At 43.8% G+C, this 14937-nt stretch overlaps 1 protein-coding gene across 1 annotated transcript in view; it reads left to right on the forward strand.

Annotated features, from left to right (window-relative positions):
* The window catches only part of LOC144769611 (uncharacterized), a 248238-nt gene that overhangs the window by 99314 nt on the left and 133987 nt on the right, over positions 1-14937 (forward strand). Inside the window, exons 32-39 of the mRNA XM_078653774.1 lie at positions 1604-1803; positions 2319-2711; positions 3627-3913; positions 7289-7563; positions 7856-8448; positions 9524-10091; positions 11135-11727; positions 12637-13198. Of these exons, the coding sequence (XP_078509900.1) occupies positions 1604-1803; positions 2319-2711; positions 3627-3913; positions 7289-7563; positions 7856-8448; positions 9524-10091; positions 11135-11727; positions 12637-13198 (3471 nt within the window). The remainder of the gene's footprint in view (positions 1-1603; positions 1804-2318; positions 2712-3626; positions 3914-7288; positions 7564-7855; positions 8449-9523; positions 10092-11134; positions 11728-12636; positions 13199-14937) is intronic.

A 14937-nucleotide genomic window follows, 5' to 3' on the forward strand; every position in this document is an offset into this window, starting at 1 on the left:
AGTTAAAGACGGGTGTCTGCATTGATCGTGTGATAGGTAAAGGCTTGTGTCTGCATTGCTCATGTGATAGTTAAAGGTGGCGTCAGTATTGGTTATGTGATAGGTAAAGGATGGTGTCAGCGTTACTCATGGTGATAGGTAAAGGCTGGTGTCTGAATTACTCATGTGATAGGTAAAGGCTGGTGTCTGCATTGGTCATGTGATAGGTACAGGCTGGTGTTTGCATTGCTCATGTAATAGGTAAAGGTGGTGTCAGTATTGATTATGTGATAGTTAAAGGCTGGTGTCTGCATTGCTCATGTGATAGGTAAAGGCTGGTGTCTGCATTGCTCATGAGCTAGGTAAAGGCTGGTGGCTGCATTGCTCATGTGATATGTAAAGGCTGGTGTCTGAATTACTCATGTGATAGGTAAAGGCTGGTGTCTGTATTGCTCATGTGATAGGTAAAGGCTGGTTTTTGCATTGCTCATGTGATAGGTAAGTGCTGGTGTTTGCATTGCTCATCTAATAGGTAAAGATGGCGTCAGTATTGATTATGTGATAGTTAAAGGCTGGTGTCTGCATTGCTCATGTGATAGGTAAAGGCTGTTGTCTGCATTGCTCATGAGCTAGGTAAAGGCTGGTGGCTGCATTGCTCATGTGATATGTAAAGGCTGGTGTCTGAATTACTCATGTGATAGGTAAAGGCTGGTGTCTGTATTGTTCATGTGATAGTTAAAGGCTGGTTTCTGCATTGCTCATGTGATGGGTAAAGGCTGGTGTTTGCATTGCTCATGTGATAGGTAAAGGCTGGTTTCTGCATTGCTCATGTGATAGGTAAAGGTGGCGTCAGTTTTGGTTATGTGCTAGATAAAGGCTGGTGGCTGCATTGCTCATGTGATAGGTAAAGGCTGGTGTTTGCATTGCTCATGTGATAGGTAAAGGCTGGTGTTTGCATTGCTCATGTGATAGGTAAGTGCTGATGTCTGCATTGCTCATGTGATAGGTAAAGGTGGCGACAATTTTGGTTATATGATAGATAAAGGCTGGTGACTGCATTGCTCATGTGATAGGTAGAGGCTGGTGTCTGTATTGTTCATGTGATAGGTAAAGGTGGCGTCAGTTTTGGTTATGTGATAGGTAAAGGCTGGTGTCTGCATTGCTGATGTGATAGGTAAAGGCTGGTGTCTGAATTGCTCATGTGATAAGTAAAGGCTGGTGTCTGCATTGCTCATGTGATAGGTAAAGGCTGGTGTCTGCATTGCTCATGTGATAGGTAAAGGCTGGTGTCTGAATTGCTCATGTGATAGGTAAAGGCTGGTGTCTGCATTGGTCATGTGATAGGTAAAGGCTTGTGTCTGCATTGCTCATGTGATAGGTAAAGGCTGGTGTCTGCAATGGTCATGTGATTGGTAAATTCTGGTGTCTGCATTGCTCATGTGATAGGTAAAGGTTGGTGTCTGCAATAGTCATGTGATAGGTAAAGCCTGGTGCCTGCAATGGTCATGTGATAGGTTATGCTTTTCGTCCTCTGGAACTGATAGTGTCTGTAATGCTGCATTTTCTGACTGCTAAGTTTGTTAGCGCATTCTAAATGACAATGTTTTCCTTTTGGTATCTGCAGGCATAGAGTGTCCAATCAACAGCCACTATGAACTTTGCCACGGGAGGTGTCAGGACTCCTGTGTCTCCTCCTCTTTGCTCCCACACTGTGGTGCCACCTGCTCTGAGGGCTGCGTCTGTGATGATGGGTACCAGAGAAGCGGGGACAACTGCGTGAGGGCGGAGGAGTGCGGCTGTCAGCACGAGGGGATGTACTACAGCGTGAGTATAACTTCTTCAGCACTGGTATTGCAAATGATTCATTTCACATTTAAAATATATCTTCTGTTCAGTCTCCTCCTATTCTCTTAGAGACTTGTTCTCTTGTCTGTCTGTCTGTCTATCTGTCTGTCTGTCTGTCTGTCTGTCTGTCTGTCTGTCTGTCTGTCTGTCTGTCTGTCTGTCTGTCTGTCTGTCTGTCTGTCTGTCTATCTATCTATCTATCTATCTATCTATCTATCTATCTATCTATCTATCTATCTATCTATCTATCTATCTATGTATCTCCCTCCAATCTCTGCTTATCTTCCTTTTTACATGTCTTTTCCATGAATTTCTGTTCTGTCCTGTAAGTATGGCCTATACTTTCTGTGTGTTCTTATGTCTGAGGATGTCGTGTGTTGCCTGTCTCTTTCCTCTCTGTAACCTTCTATCTCTCTCTGTCACATGTTATCCATGCATGGAATTTCTCTGTCTTCGGTTTCCTCTCCATATAAGCCCCTTTCTCTGTCTCGCAGGTTGGAGACTTCATCTGGCTCTCTGACTGCTCCAAGAGGTGCCGCTGTGACTCCACTGGTAACTTCCGCTGTGCTAGCAGCAGTTGTGCCCAGCGACAGGAGTGTGCAGTGAAGAACGGGAAGCTAGGGTGCCAGAACCCTTGGGCAATCTGCACGGTGACGGGAGACCCACACTACCACACCTTTGATGGCACTGTGGCCAATTTCATGGGGACCTGTGCCTACGAGATCAGCGAGGGCTCAATCGCTCCTTCAGGATTCTCCTACCGGGTGGTGGCAGAGAACAGACGCTACCAGAACCCCAAAGTGTCCTTTGTGTACCGCGTCACCGTCTGGCTGAGCAGCACTGATGGGAACTTCAAGCTGGTCTTTGAACAAGGAAAGGTTCCTCTGGTGAGATTAACACTTTATCTATATTATGAATTATAGACATTTCCTTACTAATCATGTTCACGTGATTCACTGGTGAAATGCTCCCTCCTCAGATGCAAGAACTTCACAACATAATTCGACCACATTTTTGAAGAAAATTGTGCTTTATTGCTGTGTAACAATTCAACTTTTAAAATTGACATAGGAAAATTTAGACAGCATTCAAGGCCAAAGAAAAATTACTCATACTATTATGATTGGAAATATTTAATATAGTTATTTACATTAGTCGCACAAACACTTAATACAGGCACATGTTTGATTCCAGATTTGCGTTGAGAATGATATGGATGCAGAAAAGTGTGCTCCAGTATAGTACTGTATGATTCGTGTTTTTACAATCATAGTCCTTGTACTTTTACAGTTAGATAAAATTATAAAAATTGTAGTTTGATAACTTTTAATACATTTACTAGAAATCTTCTTTGATATTGACTTGTTTCAGGTAGCTCCAAAAAGGCTTCATGGCCTACAAAATGTCAATTTGAAGTTTAATAGACAGGAATCCTGTCTTAGTGTACTGTGGGTTCTGGTAACCGCTGCCATGTGCCCTCACTATACAAAGTGAGTGCATAACTAGTGTCTCATCCTTCAGAGGGACCAGAAGAACCTATCGATCCCTTGTTATTGATTCCAAAACCCCTCGCAGTCTTTTCAGGGATCAATGCAGAAACTGTGTTTAAAAAAGTGGTGAGTCAGCACTTTAATGACTTAACCAAGAAATATTGGAGGCCACGTGCCATTAATTGACTCTAATTACCTACTAAATGATATTTTAAAAGCAGACGTCGGTAGTTACAACGTGATTGATTTACATTTGGCTCTTGTTGCTTTTAAAGTTCGTGATCTGTCAAAGGGATATTTTATGTCTTTCAGATCAATGGAGTCAAGACCAGACTCCCATCCTCCATGGGGTCTCTTGGAAACGTCACAGCGGCCAAGAGCGCCATCTCTGTGGACACAGCCTTCGGGGTCCGCATCCAGTACAACGGGGTAAACACAGTCACAGTACAAGTTGGGCCCCAGTACCAGAACCAAGTGCGGGGGATGTGTGGCAACTACAACGGAAACCCCAAGGACGACAAGAAGAAGCCGGATGGAACTCTTGCGCGCAACGATGCAGAGTTTGGGAACTCTTGGAAAGCAGACATCAATTCAGCAGGGTGAGACCATTTACGTCTTAACTTTCAGAAAAGAAACACCAAAATATATGCAACATTCTGTAGATTGAGGAAGTGTTTGATGATTTTTTCTGTTCCTTGCAGGGTAAGTGATATTTTTGTCCCAATTATGTAAAATTGAAATGACCTTAAATACCGCAATACCGAGGTAGTTTTATGATATACTGAGGCACTAGTGAAGTTTAGAGGAAATAAATGGTAGATGATACAGGGGGCAGTGAAATGTATAGGTAATAATATTCAGCATAGTCAGTAGGAGCTGCTCATGAAATGTTCATAAAAAGCATGAATGAATGAATGAGCGTAGCCGGTGTGTAAAGCCATCTGTAATCCTGAAAGTGCTTCCAGGCGCTGGGGAGAGATTGGACAAGTTACTGAATGTGGGTCCTATTATTGGTATATGGAGGCATCCCGGAGACCCGCAAAAGAAACCGCAATCACTGAAATATGAATGATGTCAACTTCACAGCACCAAAAGTGCTGTACAAAAAACATGTGTTCAGTGCACCTCAGTAACCACCAGGCCCCAAAGGGGACTCGGCACGGCAGGGATCACTAGTTAAGAGGCACAGAGCCCTAGCGCGAGCATCATCCACTACCTGCCTAGCCAGGGGTGCAGGACAAGCCCCTCTTCTGTGCAGACCCTTCCATGCTCTGCAAGGGGCAGACCAAAGGGGTAACTCCCAGGGTGGCAACTTTTGAATGAGTATGTGCCATCGGTGTCACTAAGCTTTACTGCTTCACATACCGCTGCTCTACGGGCATGGTGCCACCCACTGGATGCTGTGGATGCCACACACACTCTGAGTGTCCCCTGCATCGTGTCCCAGCATCACCCCGTCTTCAGTGTATTAACATAGCCTGCCCTGCTCCCCGCTGGGACTCTTTGCAGCTGGGACTCGTTCACTTGGGAAGAGATGAGTAGTAAAATTCCCACTGAATCTTACACTGAAAGTTAAAGAAGTCTGTATTGCTGAGCATTCTGAGCCTGAGAAACAGACGGAAATGGGAGCACTCGCAGTTTATAAGTGTCTTTCTGAAGGGAGTGGGTGGGGGGTAAGATGAGCGACGTGATCAGTGTTTGTGAAACACTTGGAGGTTCATCTTTATTGTATGATTAATTAAAATACTTTACAAAAACGGCAGAAAGTGCACGTGTGAAAAAAAGTAATAATAAATGCATAAAATCTAGATAAAACAACAGATTTAAAATGTGGAGATACAATAGGGTAGCAGAATGCAAATAACTTAGTACCAACAAGAGAAAAGGGAAAAAGGAGTGGTCCATTTAAAGACAAAGCATGCAGAGATTGACGTACGGTTTATGTGCAAAACTGCTCAGGGCGTCCTGTTCCTATCCAAACATTAGTATAGACATATTTAATATTGAAAAATGTGGTGATATGTAGGTGCAAGTGTCAGTGGTGCTCAAAGCATAGTTTATTCAGCTGTCACTTCTCTGGCTGATCGTATGAGCATTCCAGCAGCCGCATAGAACTTCCCAATTAGTGCCAGCTCCATCGGGACTGTGGTAGTGTAGATATGCCTTAAAGCCTCTTTACATGATCTAATGCCGTGTTGTATAAGCATAGTTCTTAAATACAACCGCCTTGGGTACAACAAAGCTGGACAGAAGCCAAACACTTGCTCCGCAGATTCTGTGTGGTGTTGACACAGACAACAGCCGGAGCCACTTGATGACCAGTTTTTCCGGTGGGCTCTATAGTCTTATATAGGCAAAGTTAAGAGCCTCGCTCTCAGGGCATTTTGTAGGCCTTGCCTTCCAAGGCCTGCTTTTAAGTAGGGCTGGCATGTGGTAGTTTCATGTGAGTTAACAAGGCCTTCTGCACCCAGTACTGATCTAATCCGTTCAAGGTCCTGTTGCCTCGAGATGTTCTTGCCACACTTTTTTAGCAGGATCTTTAAGCTACACTTTGTTAGTGGTATGTCTGTAGAAGGTTCGATTGTTACTCCCAGTGTTTGTTTGGCAATCAAGAGATACCTCGCCCAGCGACTGTTGTTGTCTGAAAAGACCACCTGTAGCACTGCCCTGATTGAGCCCGGGCATGCATTGCTCACGTTATGTTGGAGTTTGACTAATTTTTTTTTTACATTCAATGTCCATTGCTGTGATGTTGAACTCTAATCGGATCAGTGAATGCCTGGTCGTGTAGGGGAGCTTGAAGACGTCTCTATACGCCATTGTGTATAGTCCCTCCAATGTTTTAGTCAACAGACCAGGAAAGACAAGGTGGCCATAGCTGAGTGTAGGCATTAGCTTGGCTTGCATAACTCGTCGGATCCCTTTCGTCGAGTGGCTTACAAGCTTGTGGTGTAATTTGCACAAGCCATATGTTAGCTTAAGTGCTTTTGCCTCCATTGCTTTGACCTGCATTACTGGTCTGTAGGTATCTGTAAATTTTGCTCCTAAGTAGGTGTACTTGTTGGTCGTGCTTATCCTTAGAGGACCCAGCTGCCATGTCAGTATTTGTTTTTTTGGCTTGTGACCAAAGATCAGCACTTTAGTCTTAGATGCATTAGCTGTGAGCTTGTTTTCCATGTTGTAATCATGTAACGTGTCCTTTTCATGCCAATTCTTGTATGAGCCAACCCAACTAGATCATCCGCGTACTGCATAATTAGCAGTCTTGGGTGGCCCAATTTTGGAGGAAAGATGTTAGTGTTTAACAGTGCTTCTTTCAGGTCAGCAGTGTATAAGTTAAACAGGGTGGGGGCGATCATGCAGCCCTGTTTTAGTCCCCTGTTTGTGAAGATCTTGGCAGTTGCGCATGTACTAGTAAGCTTTACTCGCACCCACTCGCACCCACGTGCCAGTGTAGAGTGATAAGATGCCCATAAGCAGTTTCCATGGTATACCACACTTACCCAATTTTGCCCACAGTATATTTCGATCAACTCCGTCAAAGGCGGCACTATAGTCCACAAAACATGCATATAATGGAGGGGCGGTAGCCCCAATTGCCCTCGTTGCCAGATATGAAAGTGCAATGGCATTGTCCATGGTTGACGAATTCGGCTGAAAGCCAGTCTGGTAATGCAGGATTACTTGATTACTCGTGATCCATGACTCTAGCTCTTTCAAGAGCATTTTTGCAAATGCCTTTCCTTCCACGTCTAGTAGTGCAATCAGTCTATAATTCCCTGGATCAGAGGCATCCCCCTTTTTATAAATGGGATGTAGGATGGAGCCTTTCCATGAATCCGGAACAACAGAAAAGTTATAGGGCAATCATTGAAAAGGATGCATCTTTCCTCTGTTTGATTTTAACACAAATTCAATTCATATTAAGTCCAAGACTCCTTATATTTGAGTTCCATTCTCTCTTCTCTCCTCAGGTGTGAGGATGATACAGGTGAGACCAGCTCCAACGGCACCTGCACCAATCTGGGAGCCATCGAGGCACAGTGCAGGATCATCACCCGCCCATCAGGCCCCTTCGATGAGTGCCAGTGGCACGAGGACGCGGAACCATTTGTGGCCTCTTGTGTGTATGACCTCTGCTTCTACGGCACCAACAAGGGGATGCTCTGCACAGCTGTCCAGGCCTACGAGGACATCTGTAACCTTCACAGCTTGGTGATTCCAGACTGGAAGGCGGAGCTGCAATGTGGTAAGTCAACCATCTCCCTACACTGCTTTAAATACTTGAGCTGCCCCACTCCATTAATCCCTTTCACAATAATAGCCTGGACAAATAGGTATGGAGATATTTAATTTGTGTTTCTCAGATGCATTTGAATTTCACTTTTAAACCCCAATAGTCCCAACCACAGTGTTTACATAATCTATAGAGAAGGGTTTAATTAAGCAACAAGAAAACTATTGCTCATAAGATATTCCACCTCTATCTTCAAACCCGTCAACTTAAAATTGATAAGTTTACTTTATTTTGTTCTTCCTAGATGACAACTGCCCTGACAACAGCCACTATGAACTGTTTGGCACTGGCTGCCCAACCACCTGCAGCAACCTTCATCAAACTGTTGCATGCGCCGCAGAGAGCATGGACGGATGCTTCTGTGATGAAGGGTTTGCTCTTCACTCTGGCCTCTGTGTCCCTGAAAGTCAGTGTGGCTGCACCATGGATGGCGTCTACTACAACCTGGGAGATGAGGTCTTCCTAACAGATACCTGCAGCCAGAAATGCACCTGTAATGCACAACAGATGGTGTGTGAGGCCCACACATGTGCCACCCTAGAAGAATGTAAGGTCATGAATGGAATCAGGAAGTGCTACCCTGTAAACAGCGGAATCTGTTGGGCCTCTGGAGATCCTCACTACCGCACCTTTGATGGAGTCACCTTCGACTACCAGGGCACCTGCAAGTACACCCTCAGCAAGTCTACTTCCCAGACCGGCTCTCTCATTGACTTTAGCGTCGTAGTACAGAACGAGCACCGATCATCACCAGTGGTGGCCTGGACGCGAAGAGTGGAAGTAAATGTCTACGGAGAGCAGATTTCCATAGCAGGTGGAGAATATGGCCAAGTTCAGGTAATGAATGACCTGATTTCTATGAATATGCAGAAATGTACCTAATCTAAAAGAGAATGTGATGTGTCTATTTGTTAATGACAGGTCTGGGCAACCATTAGGAGAACAAATAAACCATTAGCAAGAATAGGGAATAACAATAAATGTATCAAGCTAATAGTAGAAATGGTTTTGAAGCATGTTTAAACGTTTAGTGTACTGAAAAAGAAATGAATAAAATATGTGTAGAGCATGAGTCAATTCCAGAGGTACAAGCCTTGAAGCTTGATTGCTTCTTGAAGAGGTAAAGCACAGCATCACGTCGTAACTCATTTGCAAACTGGACAATTATTGCAAACAATAAAATGCCACGGGAATGCTGAGAGTGCCAAAGAGTCATTTGTTGTACAAGGAGGTATACTGCTTTATATATAGCAAGCACCAGGCAACTCACTTTTTGCAAACTCTTTAATTGCACTCAAGACTGCACGACTGTCCTCATAAATACAATGTTGAGGACACGGTAACAAGCATCATGGGCGCCCACTAATGGCATTAGTTGTGTACTGCAAGCGACAGCCACGGTGATATGATAAAAATAAAAGATTGAACAACCATCAATAATGGATACATGATGCACCACTTTGCTTAGGCATGTCTTTTTCATTCAATTTATGCCAATCAGCAGCAACAATGCAACTCAATTTATCCATGCATAAATAAATTAACCATTTTTTTTGAGCGATTGTAAAAAGTGGCAATCTAGATTGCAAACAAAATAAGAGCCATTAGAACAAATGTATGTCCCAGTTTTTGGAAGTTATTTTAATGAGGATGAATACACTAGATATCTTGTATGGTGTACAAATAATAATGATAGGACCTGGGCGGTAGAAGTTACGTGAAGTTTTCTATTATGATGTACAAATCTCTTCATCAGGAATCTTTATGACTTCAAATATGATAAATTTATCGCAATTACACGTGTGTATATGCAGAGGAAATGAAAATCAAGCGAGGCATGAAGAAAGAAACGACAAAGAGAACCATTAATTGCCTCTCATAATTTAATGTAAACTATGTATAATTATTTCAGATCAATGGCTTCCAACATATTCTCCCAGTTTCCAGTCAATCGGGGAAGATCCAGGTCTATTACAGTGGCTCCTCAGCAGTCGTCGAGACAGACTTTGGCCTTGTAGTGTCCTACGACTGGTGGCATCACGTGGCTGTGCAGGTGCCTGCAGCATACTCAGGATCCCTTGCTGGCCTTTGTGGAAACTTCAATGGGAACAAGAGTGATGACTTCAGGATTCCTGATGGATCTCTGGTAGAAAGTGTGGTCAACTTTGGAAACAGCTGGAAGGAAGAAGACGAGGACTCTGCTTTCAACTGCATAGACACTGACAATCCACCAGTGTGTGGTGTGGACATGGTGTCCCAGTTCAGCAACCAGAGCCACTGTGGAATCATGAATGATCCAAACGGTCCCTTTAAAGACAGCATCAATGCTGACACTGAGATCTACTTCAAGAACTGTGTCTATGACCTGTGTGGAACAGACGGCGATCAGCAGACACTATGTGAAATTGTGAAAAATTATGCCCATCATTGCCAGAGCCGTGGCAATGCCATCCAGCCATGGAGGACACTCACTGGATGTGGTATGTCGACAAAATGTTTGATTTTTATTGATTGTACTCCTCATTGTGCCTTTTAGTTACCCCAGGGCAGTGTAGGTGAGTTACAGTTTCAATAGTGTAATGATGTGGACCCCAACCCGTGCAAGATAGACCCTAATATTACTTTGCTGTCCTGATTTTCTGAAACACATGAGATTTGACTTTATCTGGGACACAAATGCATTTCTTTGCCCCATGGAAAGACATGAGTAAATCCACATGAACACACTTGCTGCTCATAACTTACCTATAATTGCCACTTAGATACTTATTATAATAAAACAAACACAAAGGTGGGTAGAATCTGCCTTCATCTTCCAAATAGAGCAAAACAAACCTTCTACGTTAAATGTTTCATTCTGTGAATGAAATTCTGTTATATGTGATACTACCACCACAGATTTACCTTTTATTTTATCACTGCAATCCTTATTTTTTTTAATAATTTGGAAAATGGACCGATGTTGAGTCATATCATATTCTGTTACATGGGTTTCATGATCCATCTGACTGAATCAGAATAAAACAATCGACTTTATCCCTGTATTTCCATAGTTATGGGTTTGGCTGATTATTAGTTCGCTGTTTTCTACATCATTGACACAGCTCTAACCTTTAAATAGGTCTGGGAACACATTCTGTCCTCTTTGCATTAGGTACTGTTATTGAAGTGAACACTCTAGTGAATTCTACTGCTGGTTGTAGGAACCAGTGAGTCAATGTTTCCACTTCCCTGTTTTATGTATTGCTTCCAAAGGTATGAGAAACACAGAAACAGCTGTGATGTGTATACAGTGCTCCAAGGACACTGCTCTGGTATTCCACACTATCCAACATTTTATTTTTATTGCTATCGTAATCAATATTATCAGAAGTAGCAGTAGTAGTGATAGTAGCAGTAGTAGAAGGTCAAAAATATGTTGTATTTCTTATTGTAATTATATTTGTGCAGTTTTTCTGACTGTACAATGATACGCACCAAGTATCCATGTAGGTCTCAATGTAATGGCATTTATATTTTACAGGCATTACGTGTCCCAGTAATCAGAAGTACGAGTTATGTGGATCTTCTTGCCCTGCTACCTGTGCCAATGCCTCAACCGTCTGCCGTGGTCAGTGCAAGGAAGGATGCCAGTGTGAGAGCGGGTTTGTTCTAAGTGGCACTGACTGTGTGCCACAGAGTCAGTGCGGCTGCACAGAAAATGGCAAATACTACAAAGCAGGAGACACTTTCTGGAAACAGGACAACTGCCAGACTTTGTGCCGGTGTGATGGCTCCTCCAGGACTGTCCAGTGTTCACTGTCATCTTGTGCCACTGGTGAGACTTGCACCACTGTCAAAGGTGTCTATGGCTGCCATGTTATGCCTGATGGTATCTGCCGGGCCTCAGGAGACCCTCATTACACCAGCTTCGATGGGAGAAGGTTTGATTTCCAGGGCACCTGCAAGTACGTTCTGTCTGAAGTCCCAGGTCCCAATGGTTCTCTGCCCTTCTTCAGAGTGGAAGTGAAGAATGAAAAGCTGCAGGGCCTGCAGGTGGCGGTGACCAAGGAGGTCTTCGTTTCTGTGTATCAGACCCAGATACATCTCCAGAGTGGAAAGCGTGGCACAGTTGAGGTAAGTTATAGTTTGGATGAAGTCATCCTAATGTATGCCAACTTCGCACATTAATAACTTACCCATGTTTTCTGAGCAGCAAACAGTGTTCATTAAAGCACTGAAATGATGCTTTTCTCCACGCTGCTGACTTGGTTAGATGGCTTTGTTGGATATGGTCTCTCGTCGTTTTTTTTTTGCTCACAATGATGGTTAGCTTACCACGGCCCCGACAGGCTGTTAGCCGTACCTAAGAAAAGGCCAGCTGCTTGAGACACAGTTCTTGTTTCTGGCTCCGATAGGTTTAGACATCTTTGCTCAATTTTGTTTTGGATTTCTGAGGACATTTTAATGTGGTTTTTTTCCCCATCTACTTATATTCAGAATTCTTCCCTGTTATCTTTCTTTCTTTTGTTTATTTCCGGTCTTGTGTAGCTTGGTTATGGAATGGTTTACCGAATTAAGAAACACCTATTCTCGCGAGAGCACAGCTTAGGGTGCATTATATATGTAAAATAGCTAACTGCATGCTGGATTGCTGACGTGCTCATCACGGCAGAAATAGGTGTACAGGTGACTTGTGAAGACAATAATTCTAGTTGGGGCAGGCTAATATTGAGCTATAAATGTTATAAAAGTGCAGTTACGTTTATTGTGACGAGGTTATCCATACCGCAGCTGAAAGGTGAGCATGTGGTGGGGACACCAGGGTCAGGTGAGGGACTTACCTATCACAGCTTCAGTATTATAGAGATGTCTCTTGGACACCTAAAAACCACGAAACAAGTCACTTTTAAAAAAGACAACTCGCAATCGTCCCATCTGGAGTAAAAGCAAAGGAAAAGGAGTTTGTTTGTTTGGTAATATTCTTTATGGCCAGAGCAACCATCACTTTAATAACGAGCCACCTACTGTAACTTTCTCCATCAGATCAATGGAATCATTCAGACTCTGCCAGTGAACATCAACAGTGGAAGAATCGTCATCTTTAAAAGTGGGGACTACACGGTGCTGAAAACAGACTTCGGTCTGACAGTCAACTATGACATGGTCTACAGCGTCTTCCTTACACTTCCTGCTCGATTCAGAGGCCAAACCAGTGGTCTATGCGGGAACTTCAACGGGGTGGTGTCCGATGACTTTACTACCCGGAGTGGGTCTGTCATTACTAACGCCTTCACCTTTGGCACCAGCTGGGTTTCTGAAGGCAGCGCTGGCTGTGACCACGGCTGCTCAGGTGACTGCCCCGTCTGCAGCGCTGACAAGATGATGGCCTCCAAGAAAGCCTGTTGGATCATCCAAGACCCCAGAGGGCCCTTCTCCTCCTGTCACTCAAAGATCAACCCGGCTCACCACTACTCTGACTGCGTCTACGACCACTGCCTGACTGAAGGGAACAGCACGGTCCTGTGCCATGCCGTTCAAACCTACGCAGCCGCCTGCCAGACCTCCAGTGTGACCATTGGCAGCTGGAGGAACAGCTCCTTCTGTGGTGAGTAAAGGAGTTCTTCGTTTTCAGGGAGTGAATCAACTCTGCCAGAGAAAAAAAGAACAGGAAAAACCATTAAGCAATAGTGAAAGTATGTGTGTGTTCAATGTACATTTGATAAATGCTTTATTGGTAACTCCTGTATGTAGAATGCCTCTGAGTTCTAGCCAACATTGTTTGAGAAATCCACCACTTTGCTTATGAGCAGTCTGTGGTACAGGCCGGCATCCATAATGCTCTAGTTTCACATATACTGACAGCTCCATATGCACATTCATGAAGCTACAGACATTAGCACAATCTGAAATTGAAGATTTTTTTTTTATTACAGTACATTCAATTTTGTCTTTCGAAACATCGGCTAACATAGCGCCAAGTGGCCTTTCGTTTTGTATGGACCATTCTGTTTGCTCGACTCTCTAACCTCCGGATGTGAATTCGGGAGTGTAGCTGCTGGTGCAGTGGCACCGAGGCTCAGGGAATTGAAGGACCTCATAGTGTGTTACATCCGCTGCAGTTTTTTTAAAACGAGACACGTTCTATTGTTTTTTGTGTTTGCTTTTTACAACTGCCTGCCTGGGGGTCTTTATCTCTGTTTACCTGTGACATGACGGGGAGTTAAATTGACAGGAGGTGCTTAGCAGTGTAGCAGAGCAATGGGGAACGGCTGAGAATTGAAAACGAGAAAGATAATAGAAGGGCTAGAGTAGGAATGAAAGAGAAGTGATGGGAGCGCAACCAGAAGGGGTAGCATGAACAACAAGCATTGGCAAAGCCAGTCCGGCCGTGGGCACGTGATTGAGCCAGGGGAGTAACAACAAATATCCAAGAAGCCAGTTGCAGACGAAGCTAAAAGATAAAGGGCAAGACGAGCACCACATCAAAAAGTGCTGATTATTCAAATATACTTATGGGAGGCAAGATGGTGAAAAACAAGACGTTTCTTTGAGCCCAAATCAAAAATCCGCAGCTCAGCGTAATATAGACGATTAAGGTGCAAGAGGACGCGTGTGTGTTTGTAAATATAAATATTTGCTATCTAGATATTCGAGAGGCATTCGTTGAGCAAAAGCATCGAAGAGGCAGCGTCTTTGGTTCAACCGACTGTTGCTAGTAAAAACAGGAGGGCTATTGAAGAAATAAGAAAGTAGTCCCAAAACAATGCCCTACAATGTCCAGTGCGTATGTTTAACAGTAGTTGGGCGGTGCTCTTGGGGAGGGATAAACACCTGACAAGGCATGACGTGTGCATGCCCTTGTTAAATGAGGACAACACAAAATGGAGCGACAATGGTGCCGAGGGATCCATGTCCTAAGGTAATCCAACTAGAGCTGTCATTTAATGCAGACCTGGAATGGGATGATTTTCTATCATTTTGGTGCTTGCATTAGGGCTCATGGCATCCATTGACTCCAAAGCGTCAATTAAGTGGTGTAAAGGTCAGTTTTTAACAAAGATGCTTGAGCATTGTTGGGGTGACAAGTCTGGCATCGAGAAAGGCAAATTAAATATTCTATGTCAGTCTTTCATTACTGCCCTGTCAGTGCTTATTTTGTAACAAATGCCAGGGCCCTTCTGATAAGACTATTGCAGCCTGCGCCATGTATTGACCCTGCCAGCGCTGCCAAAGATCAATACCAACATAACACCCATCCATTACACTCCTACGAGCGTGACAATTCAAACTATTTCAGGCCACACAAAGCTATAATAATGGCATGGAGGCGGGTATTTTTCATTT

The sequence above is a fragment of the Lissotriton helveticus genome, chromosome 7, assembly GCF_964261635.1.
Source record: "Lissotriton helveticus chromosome 7, aLisHel1.1, whole genome shotgun sequence".
Taxonomy (NCBI): Eukaryota; Metazoa; Chordata; class Amphibia; order Caudata; family Salamandridae; genus Lissotriton; species Lissotriton helveticus.